Source organism: Aythya ferina (assembly GCF_964211825.1).
Source record: "Aythya ferina genome assembly, chromosome: 1".
Classification (NCBI taxonomy): domain Eukaryota; kingdom Metazoa; phylum Chordata; class Aves; order Anseriformes; family Anatidae; genus Aythya; species Aythya ferina.
Genome location: NC_140296.1, coordinates 176,437,615 through 176,464,587, shown reverse-complemented (window position 1 = coordinate 176,464,587; position 26,973 = coordinate 176,437,615). Strand labels below are relative to the sequence as shown.

General features: G+C 34.7%; 1 protein-coding gene across 10 annotated transcripts in view; it reads left to right on the top strand.

Moving 5' to 3' along the window:
- CNTN1 (contactin 1) overlaps positions 1-26,973 on the top strand; it is a 253,317-nt gene that overhangs the window by 163,683 nt on the left and 62,661 nt on the right. For all 10 annotated transcript variants that reach the window (XM_084521505.1, XM_084521507.1, XM_084521503.1 and 7 more), the window contains 10 exons: positions 10,590-10,719; positions 13,552-13,724; positions 17,803-17,898; positions 18,909-19,115; positions 20,350-20,446; positions 20,598-20,779; positions 21,985-22,109; positions 24,061-24,178; positions 25,773-25,923; positions 26,436-26,563. In XM_084521505.1, the coding sequence (XP_084377631.1) occupies positions 10,590-10,719; positions 13,552-13,724; positions 17,803-17,898; positions 18,909-19,115; positions 20,350-20,446; positions 20,598-20,779; positions 21,985-22,109; positions 24,061-24,178; positions 25,773-25,923; positions 26,436-26,563 (1,407 nt within the window). The remainder of the gene's footprint in view (positions 1-10,589; positions 10,720-13,551; positions 13,725-17,802; positions 17,899-18,908; positions 19,116-20,349; positions 20,447-20,597; positions 20,780-21,984; positions 22,110-24,060; positions 24,179-25,772; positions 25,924-26,435; positions 26,564-26,973) is intronic.

The window sequence follows — 26,973 nt, the reverse complement described above, 5'->3', positions numbered from 1 at the left end:
CTAACCCTTTCTTATAATATGAAGTGGCACTATGTGACTGGCTACTTTTTCTGTTTAAGTGCTGACTGGCTCTTGGTGATTGATGTCCCTTTAACATCTTGCTGGCTTTCATTGGTACCTCTTCTCCGTCAGGATAACAGAATCTTCTTTCTAGACTGCTAAATGCTGCATCATGAGTTTTATGGACTTGAACATGTTTGGCTTCAGCACATAAGCTACCCATAAATGCCAAGTGTAATTTTTCCCACCTGATTATTAGAGAAGTAAAAAAAAATAAAAATAAAAAACAGCCCCAAACCTTAAATTTTACATGGCTTGGGTTTTCTCTAGCATAGGAGGTTCAAATACATGTCGTGAACTGAGGTCTGAACTGTACATTGTTTAAAGATCTTTACCACAACATTTGTCATTATCCACAATTGCTAAAGAGAGATATCTCTTTTTTTTTTTTTTTTTCCTAATTAGTTCACTTAATACCCATTTGTCTGCTATGTCTCTGCTTGGGTGTTAGAAGATCATTTAATGCTACAGAAGGGCGTTTGACATTTGTAGATACATAATCATAACATGCTCTGTGGTCATAATGCTCAGAAACCTGAAAGTGCCTTTTTTACCTTCCTGCAAGCCTGGTAGAAATATTTTGGCTCATTCCCAGATCGACTTGGTCCTGAGCATGAGCTTCTCTTTCCTGTGACTTATTGAAAACGGTACAAGATATACTTCTAAATATCAAATGGTTTCTAGGCTTACAATGATGATATGGAACCTGATGAGTTAGTGATAGTTAAGATAATGAATGAATCCATTGCATTTATATATCCATTAACATTCAAGGTTAATCTAGCCATGTGCTGTGTCAACAGATCTTCATCCCTCTCTCATGTGAAAATATGTAATGGGATTCTACAGTGTCAGATCAATACTGATGATAGTGATACTGAATGACTGTCTCGAGCAGACACATTTAGCAATGCTAAATGCCAGAGAAATAGAGAAGTATACAGGAAGCAGGAGCAGAAGGAGAAGACATTCAATAGAATGATAGAATAAAGTTGCTAATGAAAATAATTTTATATTGGTTTTCAGTGGGAGTGATGGGATTTCACTTCTTTTAGCTTCATTCTGGCATTGACCTCTGCAAAATATTTTACTGTAATTTGTTATCTATACTCATGTCACAATTTGCATTGGTTTTAGAATCAAGTTGATTCCTATCCAGCACAAGACTTGAACATGTGCTTAACATTACATTCACAAGCAATCTTGTTTATTTGGATCAACTTAGGTTCTTAAATTTTGTGATGAATTATGTTGCTGAAATAACGAGAGGCCTTTAATGAACTTTTATTGTTGTCTTATTATTATTGGCCTCCGATTATTATTTGCCAATATTATTATTTTACCCTTTCTAAAGATGAAGTTAAAGACCTTAATTTTTCCAGGAGTAGCTCTTGCAGACATCCCTTAGTAAAACTATATGCCATCTTTTGTTAAGAATATGTTTTCATGACAGTGAAATTAGGCGTTTATTCATCAAAAAACTACTTGCTAACCTTCTTACAGCTATCTTCAAAAGTAATTGTTTTATAAACAGTCATTCTAAAAGAAAAAATAATATTTCTTTACATACTTGTGTTTGTTTTTTTTTAAGCAAAATGATTTTTTGCTGAAGTATGCAATCCATAGGTTAAAAAAAAAACATTCAAATTTTTCTCCCTTTATTTTTCAGCAGTCTCTGTTAGTACCTGGCATTTTGGTCTTACTGTCTTAGAGTCTGATATTTTTCTACTATGCAACTGAATGATTATATTAAAGAAAAGCATGCACTGTCCAGAAGTATTTGGAGGATTAGGGACTTAGGATACTTCCCCTGTAGTTTCTGAACATAAGGATTCGTATATATATATACGAACAGTATATAGTATAGAGTGTAGCACTTCATGTTTTGCTATCTTCCCTTCACTACATTTCAGTAATGTCTGTCATCATTTCCTCTTTCTTTTACATTTGGTACCTTACACGTTAATGTTTTTCTCTTTGACATGTGTAAGTTGTTCTTCCTGGATAAACGCCTTGTCAGTGGTGCCACATCTGGGAGCTGTTCCAGAAGCCTAAGTGCCCTAAAAACAGGAAATGCCTGCACCATTTTGTATCTGTTTTGTAGCTGTTTCCCCTAACAAGAACCAGTTACTTCTCTGTTATTTGTTTGTTTGTTTGTTTTTGTTTTGTTTTGTGTGTGTGTGTTTTAATTTAAGGATTTAGCAAGATTAAAGACACTGTAGAACAACTAAGGCAGATATGCAAATAGATACCCATTAAAATCACCATTGCATCATGTGAAGCATTTGGGTGAAGTAACTTAATCTTACATTTAACATCACATTTAGTCTACTTTGTATTTATTTGCCATATAACTACATATCCACCATTTCTGATCAACCCTTTAAATATACAACTTTTTAAAAATTTGTGTGGTAATACTGTCTACCAGTCATGACAATTCTGTTCTGAAAGTAAATTTGGGTCATTTTGTACATTCCAGAAATACAAAGCATTTATAACTTTGTGGACAAGGAAAAATATTTTTTAAAAATAGTTTTACTTCTAAATTAAGAATATTCCACAGCTTCTGAATGAAATGTGGGTTATAACTAGCCTGTAAGCCATCATGAAAAGGTGTATCTTGTAAAAAAATGTAGAAAATTAAGATGTGCTTGAAATCTCTCACAGTATGATATCAAATTCAAAAATGAGAGTAAATGTTAATTGTAAATGTTAATTATTTGCTTATTATCATACTAACAACCTGAAGGTGCACTGATAAGCTGGTGTCTTAACATGGTTTAGTGCCCTATCTTTGAACGAGAGCCATTCAAGAAAATCATAGAAGACTAACTGTAAAATTACAATGTACTTTTCCCCTTGAGAATTGTTGGTTTTCTTCCACGTTTCTGTATTTAGATTAGATAGAGAATTGATTTCACAAAATGTGAAAATGAAGAAAGGAAAAGACAGGCAGAAGTCTGTACAAAGTTATTAAACGAGTAAATTTCAGGTTCCTTACAAAAGTGTCTCAGATCATATAGAAAGTAGCTCTCTGTGTACCTGTGGCAACTGGCCCTGAGCAGAAGAAAACAGATTATTTGGATGATGGTGGCTATTATATGTTAACTGTAAAATAATGTGCAATTATTAGCAGCAGCATCTACCAGCGGTCTTTGTTTCCCATTTTCCAAATTTTCTTCCATGTGATCCAAAAGTCATGATTAAGATCACTAGCTTTTTGCTACTCTTCCTGTGTGATATGTATCATGATTTCTAAAACTATCAACAAATTTACTTTAGGCAATTTACTCTAGGCATTTTGCTGTACTTGAACTTACTCCTTTAACTACTACTGCCATGGAAAACAATGCACCAGAGGCTAAGTCTCATCTCATCAGTGCCAATTCAGAAAATTCCCGAGTCTGAAATTATCCAAGTGATACAGAAAAAAACAAACAAACAAACATGATTGAACCTAGGAAGAGTCATTAAAAATTGATTTGGCTCTGTAAAACTCAGTACAGAGCAGGAGTAGGATCCTGTATTTCAGCCATGCTGTGCCAGATGCTCGGGGTTGCCATTTTCTCAGGTCTGTGAAGCATGATGAGGTTGCTGGGATAGGTTGTTGTAGACAGTTAATTTCTGCAGAAAAATGATTTGTTTATGGGAAACTAGTTTGTAGTTGGCAGTGTTGCCTATCCATGCTATTTATACTTCATATTGCTAAAGTCTCTCAATTTTGTGACTAATTGAAGATATTAACATGTCCATTACCGTATTGTGATTCAGGAGAAGCAGTAGCATGGGCCAATCTCTCTCTCATTCCCTGGGCTGGAATTTAGCCAGTTAGAATTTTCTGAGAAATAAACATACCCTGACATGCTGAAGTAGCCTTTTTCATATCTATTGTCATATTTAATACAAAACCTAAATTCTGCATTAGAAATGGATTTGGGAAAGCCCTACAGACCTTACAGTCTCCTAAATGGCAGATACCCGGAGAGATGGTAACTTTACCCCAAGGGACTTTATAGATTAAAACTATACTTCAAGATTTATTATTTATAGATCCAAATACAGTATCTTTGCAGGCAATAAATGATACATAGACATATTGCATCAAAAAAAGTGTTTGAAAAGATTGGAAGTGGATTTGATAAATTATCTGGTATGTTAGAAATTATATTCCTATATATATTGATAAGATCACTATTTCAATACATTTCTGCTTAGGGTTTGTTGGAAAAAAAAAAAAAAAAGAAAGAAAAAAAAGGATATTTGTATGGCTTCCATTAGAGATTATTATTTGTTTGCTAAGAAGGAACAGATAAACTGTTATATATCTGAATATGTGATGGTGTAAGTACAATGTTGCCTCTTCATGCTTGACCTTCTCCATGTTCTTTGGGTATTTGAGGCCTGCAGAACAAACAAGAAGCAGAAAGTACAGTTGCACTTCTGGTGCTGCACTGGAGTGGAAGCATAATTTCTTTAGGGTAAAGACTGTTATTGTATTACAGTATTAATGTACTGCCTGACCATCTGCTCCCTGATCTTCTATTGAGTTTTCTAGATGCTGCTGCAAAACAAGTAAAGCCAACCGTATAACAACATGTGTAGGGGTGGGCCATGCCATTGTTGTCCCCTGTTTCCTGAGTCTTCTTAACACTCGAAGACATGAGAGATGAATTGTCGTTAGCTGTTGTTGGTAGTGATAGTGCTGCAGCAACTTCAGACTATTCAGTTCCAGGAGGAGGCTTTATTTCTGGGTTCAGTGCCTGCAGGCTTTCCTGGGAGACTCCAGGTCACGTTGCACAGCTACAGTCAAGTAAATCCAGACTCTGCTATGGGAAGTTTCATAGCACTTTATTTTAACCATAGGTATGTGATATAAGTTCTCTCTGATGTTGATGAAGAGAGAATTACTTGCTGGAAATGCTTATCTAGCCTCCCTAAAGAAAATAAGTATATGACTACTTTGGATGAAATCCCCATCTTTCAAAATTTTGTAAGATAAATTCCAAACATCAAGAATCTCGCTTTGAATTTGCTACAGTACACAAGCAAATTGACTGAGTAGAAAGAAAAATGAAAAAAAGAATACTTATTCTTGCTATCACTTCATTTCTCAAACTTTATCTCCTCTGTATCATATCATTAAGGTTGCATACATGGAAGTGCTGCAAACCCAGAGTATCCATAAGAAAAGCCTTTTATGTTCCTTGCCACACAGATTAGAAAATAACCCCTAAAAATATAGGTGATTTGAGCAATTCATAGCTGAGAACAAGACAAAAATAAGCAATTAGGTTTTATTTATTTCCCCAATATTTTCATATTGGTGAAAAAAATAATCTGCTGTTAAAAAGCTGTTTTATTCTGTGAAATAAAGGTCACAGTGGTCTTTAATAAACTACATATTTTAACTTCCTTTTCTGGTTGTACTCACGCACAGCAGTTTCCATAATTATCATCAGATTTGCTTCATGACATTATCCTTAATCTGTGAGTAAAATCGATTTTCAAAATAAATTAGAACCTTGAAGGGACTGAATTAGCTGATAATAAAATTAATTGACTTGCCTGAAAGTGATTTGGATGCTCTCTCTCAACAGAGAAATTATTTGCTATATACTCTAACCTACTGAAATTGATGTTTTGAGTTCAAGATTATATATTGTCTTTGATAGCAGGTTTCTTAATACTATGCAGAATGCAAATAGGAGGCTTCCATTGTACATGAAGAACAACATGAGCAGTTGTGAACAAGTGCTCTTGATGCAATTTTTTCTTCATTATTTCATAGTTACAAGAGGAAAGACTGAAGAGGTAGGTAAAATAACAGAAAGTGAAACTCAGATCTAATATCAGAATTTTCAGTAAAATTAGGAAGTTCAACAAACAGGTCCAAAACTTAAAGACCTTTAGATATTAAAATTTAAATATATCTATATATGTTTATTTTAAGCATCATTAGACTTCAGAATGGAAATACTAAAAAAAAATTGAAGTCTTACTCAAATGCTAAAAAAAAATTGAGTTTTGTTTTGTTTTGTTTTGTTTTCTCAAAAATACATCTTTTGGCATGATTTGCTATGGTAGATTTGGTAGGACCTACCAAGATCAGATAGAAATATCAGGTAATCAGTCACCTTTTTATATATATATAATAAAATAAAAATGGATCATTTGCTGTTTTTAAAAGGTTTGAAGTTCATACACTGGGAAAATCAAAGTGAAAAATCAAAGGCATGTTGCCCTGAATATGAGGAGTATGTACATCTTGCGTCAGATCTAGAGCAGACTGGGACACAGTCATGGAAATTCATAGTAATGAGTCATTTCACAAAATATGTTGTCCCAAGGGTGATTTAAAAATAAAAACAAAAATAAAATAAAATAATAATAATTAAAAAAAAAAAAAGGAATAAGGGATTGTTTGAAAAACAAATAAAATAATTCAAATATTATTTTAATTCTTACCATGTATCTTTTCCACCTCTCACGCTCCTGGTGCTCAAATCCCAAGATTTCCCAAGTGTCCATACTTCTCCCCATCCATAATCAACCTTTTGCCTGTCTGCAGCAGCAGGCCCACAGATAAAAGAGATAAAGATAAAGAGACCCTCTAGTGAACAGTTCTTCCACAAGTGTATTATTAAATGAAGACCTGTAAGTTAAGTTTAAAAGTTACTTGGATAATTTAGGGTATTTTTAATGGACAGTAACTCCATTCATCTTTTAAAAATCTAGTCAAAATTTATCTGCTACGTTGTTAAATGTATGCCAAATTTGTACCTGACATGAGTAATTTAGTGTCAGTGTAGTTACAACAGTACATAGAATTAGTAAATTTACATAAATTACTTTATGAAAATAAATACTGAACTAAAGAAATATGTTCTCTAGCAACAACAGACAGTGATTAGACTATTGGAAATAAAGCACAAAGCATGGAAGTATGTGGTGGCTGTATTTAAAAATTTCCAATACCTTTACAGTTAGTAACTTTAAGCATAATTTCCGTATCAAAGAGGAGATGGACATGAGAGATAGGGGAGAAATGGGAGCATAGAGCTGAGAGACTGTAAGGCCATTTGAGTGGGCAAGTGGTTAGGACATGAGGAAGGATATGAGGTGAAGAGAGATACAAGAAGGACTGACATGAATGATCAGCTACTGATTTATTTTCTGTTGTTCTTTCCATGACCTAAGTAAAACAACAGGAGTATATGTAAGCTGGAAAAACTATTTGTTTCTCCATTCTTATGTTGATGTATATCATGCAAAATTAAGCCATTCGAAAGTTAGTTTGTTTTAAAAATAGTAATATGGAAAAAAAATGACATTTCCTAAATTAAAAATATAAAGAATTTGGATACACTGAGCAGGCCTTTTTATTGTGTCTTCCCTTTCCTACTTCAGATGAAATTACATGAGGTGACTTGAAAATTACTACCTTAGGTTGTTGCTGATTGTTATTTTCAGGTATCTTTTTGTTATCTTTTTCTGAGTGCTGGATGTTTTATATTACAATTATTCACAGGCTTGTGCAACGAGGTAAAGATGTACTAACACAATTTTGTAACTGATCTTGTAGTGGTCTTTCAGATGTATGTCTTATTGAAGCAGTGGTCCTTTCAGGTGTTTTGAAAAATAAGACAACTTTTCTTACTCAGAAGGTGGAATACCCCTGCTCACTGCACAGCTAGACAGTATTGCTTGGAGAAGGAGGCCAGGGACATCTTCCAGTAGCATCAGTACCTATATTGGATCCATGATCTCATCAGTTACTTAGAGTTTTTCTTGATCTTCATAAAAGACCCTGTAATACCTTTTAGCCTTGTTGAAAATTTGAACCTCATTTACAGAACTCACCAAAGAATGCCTTGAATATTCAGAACTGGATGGTAGCTTTTGCTCCGATTTAAAATATAATCATAATATTATATTTTATTAATATATATATATATATATTACAATTATATTTTAATAATTATTTAGAGTATTATATTTTATTTATATATACATATGTATTCAGAAAAATAGGTCAGTAAGGGTCTTTGAGAGGTCATGTAGTCTATCCTCTTGTATAACGCAGGACCAGAACAGGTAAAATATGCTTTACTTCTCACCCCCAATTTATCTAGTGCATATATTTCCTTATTCTTTTCCCTATTTTTTTTTTTTTTCTAATTTCCCTGTTTTTTTTTCCTTATTCTTTTCCCTACTTTTATTTTCCTCCTTTTTCTTGTAGGCATAACATCAATCAACTGGTCTTTTCCCTTGTCCTCTTAGTGTCCTCTTTGGTCCCAAACTCCATCACATAGGCATGTTTCTCCGCTAAAGTTAGAAAATTTCTTGCTGTTCATTTTTTTCTCTTCTTCCTCATGTTGTGTACATACTACTGCTCTGCATGCAACTTTTGATTGAGAATGAAGGGTTTATTGGTTGCCACACCTGGCATGCATACAGTCTGCTCATCTTTTTATGTTCAGCCTATCTGAAACTCAATTCATAATAGATGGCAACAGAAGTGCCGTTACAAAGCATATTTGATAGGTGTAAGAAACAGACATTCACTCAATATAATTAATAGTGCTGGAAGCATTAAAAATGCATGCCATGAAATGCCTAAGTGCTCTGTAGCACCATTTGAGTCCTATGGCAGAAACAGTCAGCTGCATATGATACGGCTATGTGCTGCCAGAGGCCATTGTTATTCTATATTCATATTTAAGAACTGCACAGAAACTGCTGTCAGGGTTGTGGCTCAGTCATTCAAGGTTCTAAGCAAATACACGATTTCTGCCTTTAGAGTCTGAATTGACTTCTTTTGATCTAGCAATACATAGATTTTTACATAGTGTTGTGCTTTAAAATATCAAAGAAAGCAAACCATTTTTCAAAAGCTCTGCATTTCATTCTGGTTGCTCTTCTTTCCTTCTTTCAAAGCTTTCTCTTCTCATTAAATTAATTTGTTTTAAAAATGAAGTTGCGTGACTATACCTATCACTGCATAGGAGTGCCTTTGAATCTGTTCCTGTCCCCAGGGGAAACAATGCTTTTACCCAGAATTGAACTGGAAAGGGAAGTTAATTTTTATGCAATAGCAGTTTTCTGCTAGTTCTGTAATCTGGAATCTCTCTATGAATGTGAACTTACAAACAAGAAAATACATGCATAAGGATTGTTTTATGCATATTAAAAAGTTAAAACAATTCAAAAAAAAAAAAAAAGTTAAAGTTTCAAATATCTCTACAGATAATTTTAGGAAAACTATGTTTGTTTCTTTTATCTTACGAGATTTTTCCTGTCATCTTTCAGAAGGTATTCTGGCATTTCCAGGATTTGGAACAGGGCTCTGAACTGGAGTGAAAAGCGAGCCTGGAAGTAGACATGTACTGCAATGGTTTTCCCATGTGTTTGGCTTGCAAATGTCCAAATTGTAAATTTAGTCTCAGCAGAGACCTGTGAGAATGACAGCTCTGTTGTCTAAAACTTATATCTATACTGAGCAGGGACCATCTTCTCCTAGTGCCATTCTATACCAAGAATGCATATTTGCTGTTTTCACAGAAAAACAAAGGGAGGGGAAAAAAAAAAAAAAAAAAAAAAAAAAAAAGAACACAGTTACATCCTGGATTTGCTGAGCAGAATTTTCCCGGAGTTTTCCCGCCTCTGCTTTTGCTTTTACAGACCCCAAAGAGCAGCAGCCTTATACACTGGGAGGAGACAAAGGAGAAGGGAATGCAGCAGGAGGTGGCAGAGCCTGCAATCTTTACAACAGCACCATCAAATGGAGGATAAAGTTTAAAAAAAAAAAAAGTTTGTTGCCAAATCTGTTTGACACTCACTCACCTTTAACTGCTTAATTTTACAAACTTTAATTATTTTTGGCACGGGATATTTGTTTATTTTTTGGAGAGAAAGGAGTTAACATACATACCTGAGCCTGAAAGGAAGGACAGAATTACATTCTGGAAACAATGCAGTTGTTTCTCAGCTGTGATCTCCAAGATTAGTTTGTCTTTGTATGTATTTACATACTTTGTGTGTATTCTTCCAAATATATGAAACAAGTGGAGCTGATTAGGTTGTAAGATGAGGGACACTTAATGTTTAGATTGCTGTTTTGCATCTGGACCTGTTTGATGAGAATTTGTTGGCCTCTGTGAAATAAGCTGGTCTGACTTGCATTTCTAAAGGGTATATCTTCAATTCGTAATTATCTCCATCGAGTCTGGCAAAACTATGAAAAATAATGATGATGCCAGCACAGAAGAAATGGAAGGTAGTTTCAGAGGAACATAGTCTAATTTACTTTTGTTCTCAGAGGACAGTATTGAAGAAGAAGTCAGTGAAGGAAGGTCAACACTACTGTTATCCACACTGTTCTGTTTTTCCAGATGCATATAAAACTTGATTTTGTGGTGCTCACTGTTTCGCCTTTGCATTTTGAACACAGTAGTTGTGTTGTAAATTCCTTTTCAGTTTGACTACTAATAAATAAGTGATTAACTTTCAAACTACCTGTTTTTCAGAGGAAGGAAACAAAGGTTATGGACCCGTTTTTGAGGAGCAACCCATTGATACCATATATCCAGAAGAATCTTCAGATGGACAAGTTTCAATGAACTGCAGAGCTCGAGCAATTCCATTTCCTACTTACAGGTAATCTCTCGTATTTTGATTATCAGGTCTTATTGTGTTTTTTACTCTGTGTTTCATTTTTTTGTATTAAATGATTGATCGTCTTAACAGGAGAAAATTGGTAGACTTGCTATTTTTTCAGTAAGAATCAACCTGGATTCAATTTGCCAAAATGTCTAGACAGTCTTGAAAATATTACAGTCCTGTTGTTTTAAATGTTTTCAGCTTTTGAAAGGAATAGTGATCCAAATGCAAAACATAAAAAAGCAACCTTTAAAAAGCACTTAAGAAGCAATCTCTCTATCTTAAGTTAGGAATGCCTAGAGTTCAAGTCCTTGTTCTTCATGAATCAGAATAGCTTTTTGATCCTATTTTACTCTGAAAGAAGGACCGGTGTTGAACCTGAATATTTTACATCTTATGTTGCTCATCTTATGTTGCTTCTTTATCCACCATGTTGTAAAGAGACTGTCATGAATGTATAAAATTCACACATATGAACTCTTTCATGATAATTATGTTGTAATTAACAGAGCATTTCTGCTTCATTGTGAGATCTCAGGCCAATAAGCTCAATTATCTGCTCTAGCTGTATGTATAGAGAAATGTATATTTCTCTATATAATATATATAGAATATATATATAATATATATATAGAATATATATAATAATCAAATACTAATGTGATTTATGCTTTTCATTGCAACATAAGCTGTACTCCTTAAAGTTATTCCTAGCTATTTCTGCACTCTGCACAGGGGATTTATTATTTGTAATTAATCTGACTAATTCACAACCTAATCATGGGCAGATAACTGCTGTCATCAAACTAAGGTCAGACACAATGTCTTGTCAGCAAAAAAGATACTTTTCCTTAAATTATCCTATGTTTGGTCCTGAACTTATTTGTCTTCCTGAAATTTGTCTTCCTGAAACATAAATTTTGGTGTTCTTCTTTATCTGTTATCAGTTCTGTGAAACCTAAATGAATAAAGTCACTCTGGAACAATTGTCTTGCATCTCCAGAACTCTTCTATTTAGGATCATAGAATCAAAGAATGTCCTGAGTTGAAAGAGCCCAGTAAAGATCATTGAGTCCAACTCCTCGCTCTACACAGGACCACCCAAAAATCAGACCATGTGTCTGAGAGCACTGTCCAAACACTTCTTGAAATTTCACAGGCTCAGTGCTGTGACTACTGCCCTGAGGAGCCTGTCCCAGTGCCCAACCACCCTCTGGGTGCAGAACCTTTCCCTAACACCCAGCCTGACCCTTCCCTGTCCCAGCTCCATGCAGTTCCCTCGGGTCCTGTCGCTGTCCCCAGAGAGCAGTCCACCATGAGGCCTCCCCTCAGCCTCCACATATCTAAGTGGATGTGACAATTATTGCTGATAGCTGTTGTGAAAATAATTGCAATGCAAGACAAGGTTACTTTATTTTTTTTTCATGATGCCATTATTTGTCTGCATTGAATGCATTGTCTTCATTTCTTAGCCCTTAGTCCAATAGCTTTTCAGCCAAAATATGCTGTTTTGGAGGTATATAAGTCCTTCCTGACACTTCTGTTGTTTCTGACCATTCATCTTCTTAGTCTTCTTTTAGACATTTTTTAATTTACATTTTTTCTTAAGCTTTCGTCCACTCTTCTTTCAGTATCTGATGGCCCTTTCCCCTTGCTAAAGATCAAATACTAATGTGATTTATGCTTTTCATTGCAACATAAGCTGTACTCCTTAAAGTTATTCCTAGCTATTTCTGCACTCTGCACAGGGGATTTATTATTTGTAATACAGATGTGTAGAATATCTCACAGGATTGAAGAGTGATACCCCGAAAATTGTATCAAAGCTAAATACTATTTATTGCATCTTGAAAAGCCTGCCATTCAATTATTTAATTAATTAATTTGGTGGTTTCCTTCAGCTTCCAAATGAGTATTCTGTATATTTTGGTACAATTTTTCAGTAAGGAAGGAACATATAGTCTGCGTGCTCTCTTTTTCAGAAAGCAGTGCCTATGCTTCACTTAGTACAAAAAGCAATCCACACTGCAAGACTTTTATGATCACGAATGTTGCAGCTTTTCGTATTTGTGCTCAGTAAATGTGTAATTCCTTTCAAAGAAGATTGTGGGCCCCCCCTTGTGGAAACAGTAATGGATACAAGTTCTTGCATACTGGTTCACACTCATTGTACTGTAATTTTCTTGAAATCAATAGAATTTGTTAAGGGCCAGACTTCATCGACCAAGTTTCTCTTGTAGTCTGAAGGGAAAGTTACAGCAACTCAGGAAACCCACTGCAGAATTTTACAGTGATTAAGATGAGAGCGTCTAGCAATTTTCTGAATACAGAAGCAGCTCTTAAATCTGGTGTGACACAATTATTGTGCTGACTTCACTAGCAGTTTAGGCTTTATGAAACATTTTCATCCCCTATAGTAATTGTGCAAAAAAGTCTTGAAAATTTCACCTTCAAGGGTGCTGAGGAAGTATATCCTTAGCCAGTTTGGCTTTACGTAGCTGTTTGACAATATGTTTATAGTCCCAGCGCTTGATCACTAGCTAGTTCATCAGTAGGCAGCTCAAGTGTCTGGTACTACATGGATCAAGTTTTAATGTATGTCCCATCTATGAGAGGTCTGAAGCAGACTGAGGCTGTTATATTTAAAACACCTATAAAGTTCACTAAATCTGTGGCTCTTGCTGAGGAAAAACTGAAAGCATACATAATAGTGTATTAATAACTTCCTGTATAGTTTATCACAATTTAGGAATTATTTTTCAAATCCTTTTGCTTACTAGGTTTGGTTTTGGATGCCAAATCTTACATCTGGCTTTTCTTTTTTAATAGGTGGAAACTCAACAACTGGGATATCGATTTAACAAAGGATCGCTACAGTATGGTGGGAGGCAGACTTGTTATTAATAATCCAGAGAAATCAAGGGATGCTGGAAAATATGTCTGTGTAGTATCGAATATCTTTGGAACTGTCAGAAGCAGTGAAGCAACTCTGAGTTTTGGATGTAAGCCAATGTTTACATCAAAACATAGAAATGTTACAGTTACCTCAAAATACCCAATGTTTTACACCGCAGTGTTTTCTGCTTGCATGTGCTGTAGCTGTATTACTCTGTAAAGAAGTCTTAAGTGCCTTAGTCTGCAGAGAATAACACAGAATAAGTTTTATCAACATTTTATGTTGCTTAGCATTCAGCTGGCATTCCAACCTTCTCAGTGAATTATTATTAAATTACTAGTTGAACTGACTCACAGAACCAGATATTGAGATAATAATGCCCAGACTCTTTTTAAATTATAGTAGAACCAAAAGGGAAATTGTCACTAAAGAACAACACCAGTAGTGGCATGAAGTGATCAGGTGCTGCTGCAGTGAAAGTACAAATGAGATGCTTGCAGGATGAGGGTATGGCACTCGGTAGTAAAGTGTGCTTGCTGACTGCTGGGCTGGGTGAAGACCCTGCTGGGGGACATTTCTGTCAACTTCAGATAATCATGAACAAGTGTTGTGAATGCCTGGATATGTACAGACATACACAATGGATGCATTGTAAAGAACTGAAGCACTGCATGAAAATTAATGGAAAATTTTACAGAAGACAGTTTGGGATTTTTTTATTATTACTATTTTGCCTTAAAGTGCTTTTTATTCTGGAAATATTTTTTCATAAGACAAAAAAGGAACCCACTCTCATCTGGTGACAATTCTCAAAGCCCCATGTGCCCTTTAATTATGACATTAAGTGCTTAGTGCCCCTTGTCTTTCAGCAGTCTCCATCAGCAGAACAGTTTCACTCCTTATGGTGTTTCACTTCTTACTGTGATCAGAGATGAAGTGAAAAGTTCTGTGTCTGCCACTAATTGTAATACTGTGGGACTTCATATCTCAAGGAAGGTCAGGGGCTGTAAATAGTTGATCTAATCTTAGTCTGTATTTTAGCTGGAGTATATCCTACTGTGAATAGAAGACGAGGTTGTTATTTCCCTCTAATGGGGATAACATAAAAAAATATTACAGAATATTTTTTGCTGTATTCAGTGATAGAGATACATGGTGTTCTACAAAGCAGGCATCAGTGGTGCCAGTCCTGAACAACCAGTAGGATAAGAGCTATGACAATAGCTGCAGCTATTGCAGAAAAGCAAACAAATACATATAATAGATGAAATGAGTAGAATCAAAACAGTCCAGGGCATGTTTTTATGACTAGCTGCTCAGAAATTGCATGAGGTGAACACTGATAGTTATTGTACCGGACAATTATATTGAACAGAACCCTAATATCCAATATTTAAATATTCAAATAATAACAGGGCAAAGAGGGAAAGAATAGAAAAAAAAAAAAAAAAAAGATACCTGGAAACTGATAAATACCAGTTTAAAAATGGTACTGTAATTCTTCTTTACACTGTTGTTTATTCCTTTCTCCTTTTTATGATCATTTGTAAAGAAAAATATTTACTTTGATAATCATTGTGATAGTTTCAAAAGAATTAAATATAGAGTTTCTATAGCTAATATGGGAAATAATCTTTAATAGATTTTTTGTTCTTTTGCTTGTGCAAACTGACTGAAAAACAGAAACAAACATTTAGAGGAGTTCCAGAAAATCTTAACCATCTGTAAATGAGCAAGATCTTTTATTTTTGTCTTACTGTCAAATTTGCTGAAATTATGGAGCAAAAGTCACACTCTCATAAGCTTTATGTCAATTAACCCATCTGGGAATACTGTGTAGTAGATCTGGATTGGCCTCCAGGAAGAAAAGAAACAATTCCTTTTATCTCCAATGTTTTTTTTAACCATTAAAATCTGTTTTTACTGTTACATATGTATTCCTGAAGGAAGGAATTTTATCCTACAGGAATATTTAGTGGCTTTTTAGTGTGTGCTGAGCAAAATCACAAGCTGAAATACCATTCTATTTGCTGAAAAACACTTTCAGAAGAGTAAAATATAGCAATTTCATAGCAGGGAGGCTTCAAGAATGACAACAAAGAGAAATTTTCATACTCTCTAGATGTTAGCTATATGCTTCTAAGAGTGCAATGATTATGCTAATTCTTTCATTCTAACTAAAAATGAATGTCTTCCAATTAAGAGTTCATGGAATCAGGGTTATTATAATTATTGAATAATAACCAAGTAATGCTTATGCAAAGAAGACATCAAGACCCAATCAGAGTTGAGAGCATTTCATAAGTGGGAAGAAGGTATACAATTACATCTCGATAATTGTATGACATTCCTGCACCTGGCATAGACCATTCTATTTCTGTACCAACAGACATATATTTTACATATACAAATTGCCTAGCCTATCTGCTATATTTAAATTTCTGGTGACTGTCCTAAAGTCTCAAAGGTTAGTCAAAGAACATTGTAAACAAAATGTCTAGATTTGAAATGTAAATTGCAAATAGCTAAAATAAGTAAAAAGCAGTGAAAGCTCTTCCTTTCATCAAACCCCATGCTCTCTAAATGCAAAGTATCAAATTAACAGAGGTTTCTTTCTAATGATTGTCATTTACAATTTTTTCCTATTTCTGCAACATTTTAAAAACCAATCTGCTCTAATGAAAGTAGAAATTAATAATAGTGGTAAGTTTACAAGATGATGAAAAGATCTGCAACAAGGAAATACATGCCCGTAGAAGAGATTAGTCAATATTTTGAAGAGAGGAGTAGTTGTGTAGTAAGGTCCATGCTGAAAAATGGAATGGGAATATGCTCAAACTACTATAGGTATTGTATGAATATAGTTATCCCAGTCTATGGGAAGAGCTTCTTTGGCTTTGCTTACAAAACCTGTCTGGTAAAATTGCTAATTCTTACTAAGTCAGTCTGATATACTTAATTTCTTCTTTAACAAAGAATAATATTTCAAATAAATTGGGAGCCACTTGTGGGGAACTGAATACATTGTGCTAAAATACAGGGTAAAATTATATTAAATAATCATCAGAAGTCCTTAGAATGGCCCATAACAGTGCCTACCTTGTATTGTCTAATAAAAAGATCCAGACAGTCACTGGAAAGATGATATCATCTTCTGGTCAGTTTGAGCAGAAGAAAGATGAGCATTTCAGAAGCTGGGAGAGGTGTCTTTCCATAGATACTTATGTAAAACTCCTTGATTTTTTTTTTCCATGCATTTGATAAAGCATAATATTATGCTTTAATTATAATATATATATATATATATTATATGTATGTATAATTATAATGTATTATGTATATTATACTATAATATTATAATATAATTAGGATTTTTACAACTTCGCTGCAGTTGGTGACATAGAAATCGTTCACAAGAGGCATTGTCTTCTTCAAGGTCTTTATAGTTTACTTTGAGATTGGATACAGAAAATGAGAGTGGTAAGAAGAAGCAAAGTACAGTTATTGACCTAGTTAAAGGCTGTGAGGCAGCTCTTTGTCTTATCATTCCAGATAGCATTACTGTTCTCCCATGGTCTGTGGGGTGATAGGTAGCTCCACAAAGGATGTGTTTCCTTATCCTTTTACAACAGTCCCTTTACTCATGCTGCAGTTGGTTTAAAAAGTGTCAGCTAAGGTTTCTCCTGAGATCTGAACCACTTCTGTCACAAAGTTCTGGCACAAAAGATTTCTCTGCACCAACTGTTACCAGTCCTTGTCTGCTGGAGTTGTCATGGAGGGCAGTCAAGGTATTTTAGGGAAGCCACGTTAACTGGTTTCAGTATTAAACTCACATTTTGAAAATCCAATTAAATGGTAACCTACAAACCTTTTTATTTATTTTCCTGGGATTCCTTCTTCCAATGTACCTCACTTGGCTACTATTAGAGGTACAATATGCACCATTTCTTTCTAGAATTTCTGGTTATGATGAATAAAATACTGTAAAAAATTCATTGCACTTAGTGACAGAGTTAAAATTAGTAAAACTGGCATAATTGCATCCACAGATACCTATCTGCCAGATATTGTTGTATTTCTGTATTTATCTCTACAGGCTGAAAATAATAATAATAATAATAATAAACTACAGTTTTATTGTAGTGAAAAACACAGTTTTCCTTTCCCACCTTGTTTTAAACTAGATCTTGATCCCTTTCCGCCTGAGGAACGCTATGAAGTTAAAGTGCGAGAAGGTGTTGGAGCAGTGCTTCTTTGTGAGCCCCCTTACCACTACCCAGGTAACTCAGCAATGATTCATTTTCTGTTGCTTAAGAATAGAAGACAAAAGAATATTTATTTGTAAAAGCTTCCTTTATGTTTCCTTAAACAGTAACTTTTATGCAGCTTGAGAATCACTGTTTTGGTTAGGTTTTTATTTTGGATATATGCTTGTACATATGTAAAGGACATGGTTGAATTTTCAGACAGTTTTTATTATTGCAAATAATATGAGTCAAACTAATCTGGATAATGGAAAGTAGCCTTGGCCTACCACTCAGAGGATCTGAGTACATGTCAATGTGTTGTTGTGTCATCCCAGACTTGCTGTTGGCCTTGGACAAAGCCCAGCTACATTCCACCTAATGAACTCACCTCAACAGAAATGATCATGGCTCCTGTTAAGATCATGGAACAGCAGTAGGCACCCTCAGAAAGTCAGAGATGAGATAATTTAAGCTCTGGAAATGCCTTTCTCTCAGCGTTAGCTGCTGAAGAGCTCTACAGGGATTATGCCTGTATCCTCAAGCATTTGCAATTCCATCATGAGGGATGAATTTGGTTGCTAGCATCTCTGTTACTGTATGTTGCTTGTCAAACAGGATACAATTTCAGTTTTCATACTGTGTCTAAGTACTGCAAGGAGCTGAAGAACTGAGACATATTTCTAGTTAAAATATCCTTGGGTTTTGTCCAAATGACAAACAAACAAAAGCTTCCCAGCTTCTCAGATGGGTCAGGGCAAGACAGCTTCACATCTCCTCTCCACCTCATTCCAACTCCAGTGGAAAGGTTAGGTCCAAGGGGACCAGGTGCCCAGTGGTCTGGACTCAAGGGAACAGCACCCTGATGTCCAGTAACAGCTGGCTACTGAGACATGAGTGTGAGTAAACACTCTTCTATAGCTGCCTTTCCCAAATAAAAGATGTGTTGGCTAGAAATCAGAGAAATTCATATGCAGAGAGCATTCCACAGTTTAAGTAGCTGATATTATTGTTTTTTAATATTAACTAGAAAATGTTTTCCTCAGATGACCTCAGTTATCGCTGGCTTCTAAATGAGTTCCCAGTATTCATCGCTTTGGACAAACGACGATTTGTGTCCCAGACAAATGGCAATCTCTACATTGCAAATGTAGAAGCATCAGATAAGGGAAATTATTCATGTTTTGTGTCCAGCCCTTCGATAACAAAGAGTGTATTCAGTAAATTTATTCCACTTATTCCACAGACTGACCGTAAGTATTTATTGTAAATACTATGTACATACAGTGTTCAATTTGTATTTTAATTTTGCTCATTCATAACTATTTTCAGCTCTGTGAGAAGAATTACATGGCAAGTCCTTATGGCTACTGTACATATGTTATTTGGTTTTCCACATATAGATGTCCAAATCATTGCTGTCCACAATGAGAACTCTGTGCAAGAAATCTCCCTGGATTCATTCACAAAATTCCTTTCATATACTTGAGAACAGAGTTTTATCCATCTCTTTTATGTGATAAGCCCCTGTACTCATCTCAAAATCTTTAATATCTTTTATAGTCTTGGCAATGGTTCAAAAGGGTATGACTGGAAAGAAGAAACTATGTAGATGCTGATACACAGTTTCATGATTGTTTTTTGTTTCCAACAAATCTCCCATGAAAATGGAAAACCCTTCGGGCTGTTAAGATCTTCTATTGAATGGTGACCTAAGGGACCTGCATCTCACCATCCAATCTACCTATTCAGTTTTGGTACTAGATTAGCCTCTGCCATTCCATGAAAACTGCATATTTTTCAAGTGGTAACCAGGTTCTCTTTTGCCACTTTAGACTGTCAGTCACTAGAGTCTTATAAACTGATCATCAGGATTTCAGTGCCTCTTTTATTTGTTAGATATTACAGTGAAGAACTATGATTGAATTTGGGTTATTACAAATCAGTGATCTTTGTCCAAATTTTCCATGGCCAATACTCACACTGAGATCTTCATCTAGAATTGCAAGAGGAGTCCCACAGAGATCACCAGTAGGTAGATTTGATTACACTACATACACGTGTCTTCATTAAGCTGTAGATTTTGCTGTCTGCAGCATCTTTGTGCCATTAGTAAGAGAATACTGAGCTTAAATTCACAATAATTCAGAATATTCCATCCAGTAAAAGTATCTGTGAAAAACAGAGGCTCGGGTTTTTGTCTGCACCCAAATACACATCATCACGCTCCAAATGCTAATAAATGAGTTTTTGTTGAAATATTGTTCTATAAAAAAATGTTAGACATTACTGTCCAGAGACAATTAGTTGCTGAATAAAACAATTCTGCCTTACTATGTGCTGCATCAGACTTCATAGACAGCACATGCACTCTAATGAAGACTTTTGTCTGGAATTCTAAAATGGATTTTCTTGAACTGTTGAAGTTTTAATACATATGTTTGTTTCTACCATGCATTTTCTGAGAATCTGTTATTTTCATGTCAGGTGCTAAAGTGTATCCTGCTGATATCAAGGTGAAGTTCAAGGACACGTATGCTCTCCTGGGGCAAAATGTGACACTGGAGTGTTTTGCTCTTGGGAAGTAAGTATGTACTAAAGTTATTGTAGAGCACTGTTTGCTTTCATATTTCAGGGAATAAAAATATATGTTTCATCAAATACTTTTTTGTAGTCTGCAATTTAACAGACACTTCTAGAACATGCTGATTTGTACTTTACTGTACCTTTTCAAGTCCGGTTCCTGAACTCAGATGGAGTAAATACCTTGAACCTATGCCAGCCACTGCTGAGATAAGCATGTCTGGTGCAGTTCTTAAGATCTTTAATATTCAGTATGAAGATGAAGGACTTTATGAGTGTGAGGCTGAAAACTATAAAGGAAAAGATAAACATCAAGCAAGAGTTTATGTGCAAGGTAGGTAGAAAAATTTTATTCTTCATGATCTATGTTGGTTTTAATTATTTTGGAAGTATCTGTGTTTTCACATGTGATGTCAGTGCTGACTCATTGCATCATCCTGACCCACTGCTACTTGAGTTAATAAAACAAAGTCAAAGCCTGTGCATTGAATGTCAAGCGTAAAATTCATGTATTAATTGAACAACTGCTCAATTTGCCTGGTTATGGTAGCTGCATGTACACCTTGACAGCAATGTGCGTTCATATTGATATAATTATGCGTAATGGGAATTAATTAATAGATTTAGAGTAATTGAAGTGAAAGAACTGTCAGGAAGAAAAATAGACCATTAGGTTTGTTATGCTTCTTGTTTTTCCATTTTGTTTGTTCTATCTATCTTAGCTCTGTCTCATATTAGCTACAGTCAATTATTTGTTCCTCCTCTGTCCCCTCCCCTCATGCATTTGGTTAAAGGAGGGACAAAAAATTTATCTTACATCTATAGTGGAAACATCTCAAGTATCCAGACTCCTTGACTGAGACTTACACCACAATTTGTGGCATGAAAATGTTCTGTATAACATCTGAATTCACTTCAGAAGAATTCTGTCTCATTTCACAGGCAATAAAGAACATCACCTGAGTTAAGATCCTCAGTTAAGCACTTGAACTTCATTGGGATAAATCAAAATTGGCATAGGAAGATTGTTACTGCTTGTTTTAAGTTGATAAATTAATTCATTTTCTTAGCAAGAGCAAAAATAATGGGAAATTTTCCATATTATTAAGTATATTTTCTGAGCCAAGAGAATATTTCCTAGAAAACCTTTCAGTATCTAACTGTCTTTGCTCAATTTCATGTCATTTAAGTATCATTTTATGGCATTACTGAATAATTTACATGTTGTATAATCCACAGGTCACTGTAACCGGTAACATATCTCTTGGACATTTGTGAACCATTATTACAATTTCATATTCTATGCTAATTAAACAATGAGTTGTAGTTATTTTGGTTCTACGTGATAAAAGAAAAACACCTTCACTTCATTCTTTCTTGTGTTGGTATATTGATGCATTACTGAGTTATAATTATGCCAGTTAAGTATCATGGGAAAAGCAGTGGAATTAGTAGATCATAATTCTAGTTAAGTACAGATCTGCTGTATTTACAAGGCATCATCTTTTGTTTCATTTTTGTGTTTTATTTATTCTTCAGCCTCTCCAGAGTGGGTAGAACATATCAATGACACAGAGAAGGATATAGGCAGTGACCTCTACTGGCCTTGTGTAGCTACAGGCAAGCCTATTCCAACAATTAGATGGTTGAAGAACGGTGCCTCGGTAAGTATACTGCCATAGGTAATGCAGGATTGATTGGCTAGCTGATGGAAATGATTTTTTGAAGCACGCATTATTAAGGACTAAAAGAAATTGAATTATAATGATACAAATTTCTGCTGCTTCCATATGCATTAAGAATTGAAATCTATTTTTGAAAGTTTTATGTCAGTCTTCTCATCAGTTTTGAAATGCATTTTTTCTCACTATTTAGTATTCAGCTCTGAATTCTGACCTTGTCTTTTGACCACATATTTGGGGGGGAAGGGAGAGGTGTGTTTTCCTTTTTTCTCTAGTCCTTTATAAATAAATGCTATTTTCTTCTCTCTAGATGAAAAATGTCATCAGCTTCTCTCTAAAAATAATCTTTTTACCATATTAAACATAAATGCATGTTTAAAAAATGTAAGATGGAATGGAGTCAGTGCAGACAAGGAGATAGAATGATTTTACAACGATCAGTGGTATTCCTATATCATGCGCTTTTACACATTTTTTCTAGTCACAGAACATTGCAAAATTCCATTCTTTTAGGTGACATGAAGTGTAAGTGAGTACTGTTTGATAATTTCAGTTTATTGCTCTAGATTTTTTTTTAACAAAGTAGATTTTCAGTCCAGGCATTTCAATATGTATTTAATATCCCTTGCTGATACTGTGAGATGAGCTACTAAACAACACAGTAGAAGACTGCATCCATTGAGCTGTGGTGACACTGGCCTTGGTATGCAAACAAAAGAAGAAAATGAGGCAGAGTTTCTTTGGCTGTATATTGTAAGAAAAAAAATATGAGGTTGGAGGAAAAATAAGGATATCACCATCTGCCATATGGAGATGGCCTAAACCAGAAAAAAACTATGCTTCTGCAGTTATTACAAACAATTAATTTAACAAGCAAATTACTTGACACTACATTTGAGTTTCACTGACAAAATCTACATACTGGATTGCAGAAAGCAACGTGTAATTCTCCAGTAATATACCAGAAGATTATGCTGTTCCATTTCAAAATGGAAAATAACAAAAATATTTAAATTACATTGAGAAAATAGCTTGTTTCTGAATCATATATATTTAATTAGGTATTTCATTTAGCACAAAACAAATTTCTTGTAAAAAACCTGATCTCTATGTATTTAAATTAAACAGTATAAGAAATATGAGTCCTTTAATCTATTATTTTTTCAGATAAATGTTATTCCTTTCCACTACTCTATGCACTTCAGGTGATTCTTACACAAATTTAATGCATTTCAAAAGAATTTTCACAAGAAAAAGAATTTTTAACATGGTCTTCAAAAAACAATTGACATCTATTTATAATGTACAAAATATCCCACCTCATTTTGAGCATTTTTATACACATTTTTTTTTAGAAATAGATCAAGTACTTTATTTTGGTTTACAAAATTTTCTTTTTATATAAAAATAGAGTAACATAGAATGATTTATATGGTCTCCTAGAAGAATATTTGGAAGAAGTCCTGCCTATTTAGGACTTGCTCTGACCTCTTACTGTTGTAAAAAAATATACATTCATCATAACATTCTGAACACTGGCCATGGTGAAACAAGACTTACGTGTATAAAACATTTAATTTCTAGTTTCTTATTTCTGTATCAGTAGTGTTTGAATTGGTTTGGTAACAAAGGACTGACGAACAGATATGTCCACCTAGTGCCACTTAGCTATGATTTTTCCAGAAAAATAATGACACTGATTCTTTCTTTCTTTAGAATTAAGAAGGTGAATGTACACAAAGATGGAAATGTACAGGGATGGAAATGTAGCAAGGATAAAAAGAAAGTCTCATCAGTGCCTTAATGTTATGTGAGGGACTCTCTTCTGAATGCAGTCACTAAAAAAAAAGTAAAGAAATGGGAATAGGTGTGAATTCTTCAGTATATGTTGTATATATGAATATCTTGTTGTTTTATTGATTCTGTGTTTTAGTTCCGGAAAGGTGAACTAAGAATTCAAAGTCTGACCTTTGAAGATGCTGGCATGTATCAGTGTATAGCAGAAAACACACATGGAATTATTTATGCAAATGCTGAACTGAAGATTGTGGGTCAGTGAGATTATTTGCTCTATATACTACTTCAGATTTGAGTCTTATTTGCAGGAATTGCTTGGTAACAAATTACTGTGAGCATGAGGGGAAAGAACACTCACTGAAAAAAAAAAACAAAACTGTTGTTAAAACTAGTAAATTTTTAATATGAGCAATCAAGATACTAATTTATGGAAATTGTTTATTACTGTATTTTTTTTTCTGATATTTGCTTGCTGCTATTACCACACATAGGAAATGATAGTGCAGAAATTATATGAAGTGCATAGAGTCACTGTCAAGCTTGCAAAACATATTGAATAGTGTTTTCTTTTTTGCTCACCTACACTCACTCCTCTGTTGGGCAAAATTTGCTTTTTTAGGAGCTGTGTTTTCAGGCATCAGGCCTTTGAAAATCTTCCTCTTCACTCTTCCCTTTGCTTTTGCCTTCTATAGCCCATTAAGATCAGTTGCAATATTTGTGTGTGACATAGCTGTCCCATTTGAAGGCTGGATATAGTTATTAATCCATTGAATTTTCCAAATCACTTTCAGATTCAGAGTGCACAGGCTTAAAATAATTTCTGACCTTTTCACTGATGACATTACAGCAGATGCACTGGCTATTTGACGTGGCTTCCATAGAAGATTTCCTTGTAGTAGTTACCCTGTGTTCTTTCCATCTCAAACTCACATCCAGACTTTCCCAAGAGCTATATTTGACCTCCCCAACCCATTTCACAGTACTTCATCCTTTACTGTTTCTCCATAGTGATTTACTCACTGCCAGCCTGGATTACCCAGAAATGAGCACTTTTTGCATGAGCGTTTTCACATCATTGTTGGTAAGATGTGGATGTTTAAGCAGACTTCTCTGTACTTCTATAGTTAACTAAAAGCCATATTTCCCCAAGCTGTGCACATATTTGCTGGCATGGTTAATAGTAATGGTACACTGAAATACACAGTAATTAAAAGTATTTCTTTCTCATATTTAGTTATAAATAAAGGAAAAAATAATAAGCAAAAGTCTGACATCAGGTACATAAGTGTGATGCTTGCTACAGTCATCTCTAATTACAGTTGTACATCTCAGGAAGCACTTAAAGATAGCTGGCCAAACAGAAAACTAGAAAGAGAGAGAAGGGAGTAACCTTAAAGTTGCTAGATTAGAGTTTAAAACCACCAAAAAGTAAAACAACATACAATTTGAAGGTGTAATTGACTGAGCAACTTCTTACAGAAGTTGGGCTCTTGGAATCTAAATTTTATTAGGACTGATCAAAAGGCCTTTGAAAAGGAATAACTTTCTATTGATTTCAGTGGGCTTTGATCTTCTTAGAGTAAACTTAGATGGAAGTTTAGAAATGAACAAAAAGAAACTTCTGCTGTAACACAGTATATAACTACACAATTATCTTCGCTGTTTCTCTTAGATCACCATCTGCTTCTCACCACATCTTTGTATCATTAATATTTTTCTCACTGGTCTGAATAATGTACATTTGTATACAATTCAATATTTTGATATATTTTTTTTTAATGTTGCAAACAAATTGTGTTCTTCAGAAAAGTCACTACAAGCAGTACTTGTGTTAATTTTTGCTTTCAGCTTCACCTCCTACTTTTGAACTGAACCCTATGAAGAAGAAAATCCTAGCAGCTAAAGGGGGGCGTGTAATCATTGAATGCAAACCTAAAGCTGCTCCTAAGCCAAAATTCTCCTGGAGCAAAGGAACTGAATTGCTTGTAAATGGGAGCCGGTTAGTATTGACTGTTAATGGGCACTATGAATCTTAAAATTGCTGTCTTATGTTTCTATTTAACATGCAGGCTAGTCCTCATTTTTGAAGAGTTCATGGGCAGGAGAATGTGTAATTTCAGGAAAATGATATGCCAAAATGTTACTAACAGCATGGATCCGTAGAGCTAGCAGAGTGTGCAGCTTTAGCCAGTCTACTTGGTGTTGTTCACATTTCAGAATTGAATTGTATTACAAAAATGTAAGAAAAATATTTAAGTGCTTACTAGTAAATAGAAATATACTCTCTTGCTCCAGCAATGTGAGGCATCTAATCATGCCACAATCTATTTAAATATTTTTGGATTATAGGGGTGTTTATAAATGCTGTCAGGGATTTATAAACTGCTGTTAGGGATGAGCTTCCAAGAGATGAGTGTGGTGTCTTTTAACTTACTACAATTCCAACTGAAATTATTTCTTTCTGATCTAAATGCTTTATTTCCCTTGCTGTAATTTGAAAACTTTCAATAGCATACGCATCTGGGATGATGGGAGCCTGGAGATTATCAATATCACAAAGCTGGATGAAGGTCGCTACACCTGTTTTGCAGAAAATAACCGAGGAAAAGCTAATAGCACTGGTGTTCTAGAAATGACAGGTAAACCTCTAAATTGCATTAGTTTGCTTCAGGTTTGCTTCCCACAATTAAAAAACACTATTTTTTGTCCCAACATTGCAGTACTTTTGCAAGCCACTTCATATCTTTTATTTCTAATTTAGTTGCTCTTTTAAAAATGTATTGCACCTTTTAAAATGTATTGCACAGTAGAAACTGGTTACATGTGCACCATTTCAGAAATTGCATCTCAGTTTTCAGGGCTTATTAAGTCCAGTCTGTTAAATTAACACATTCTGATGCACTCATTAAACTTGGTAGCTTAGCTCAAGCACAAATGTAGGATCATGACTGGAAGAGAGAAATGGGACTCATATTGACCATCTTTAACTTTTTTTTTTTTTTTCCTCTGGTGAGGTAAACAAGACTGAAAGAGCATTTCAGTTAAATAA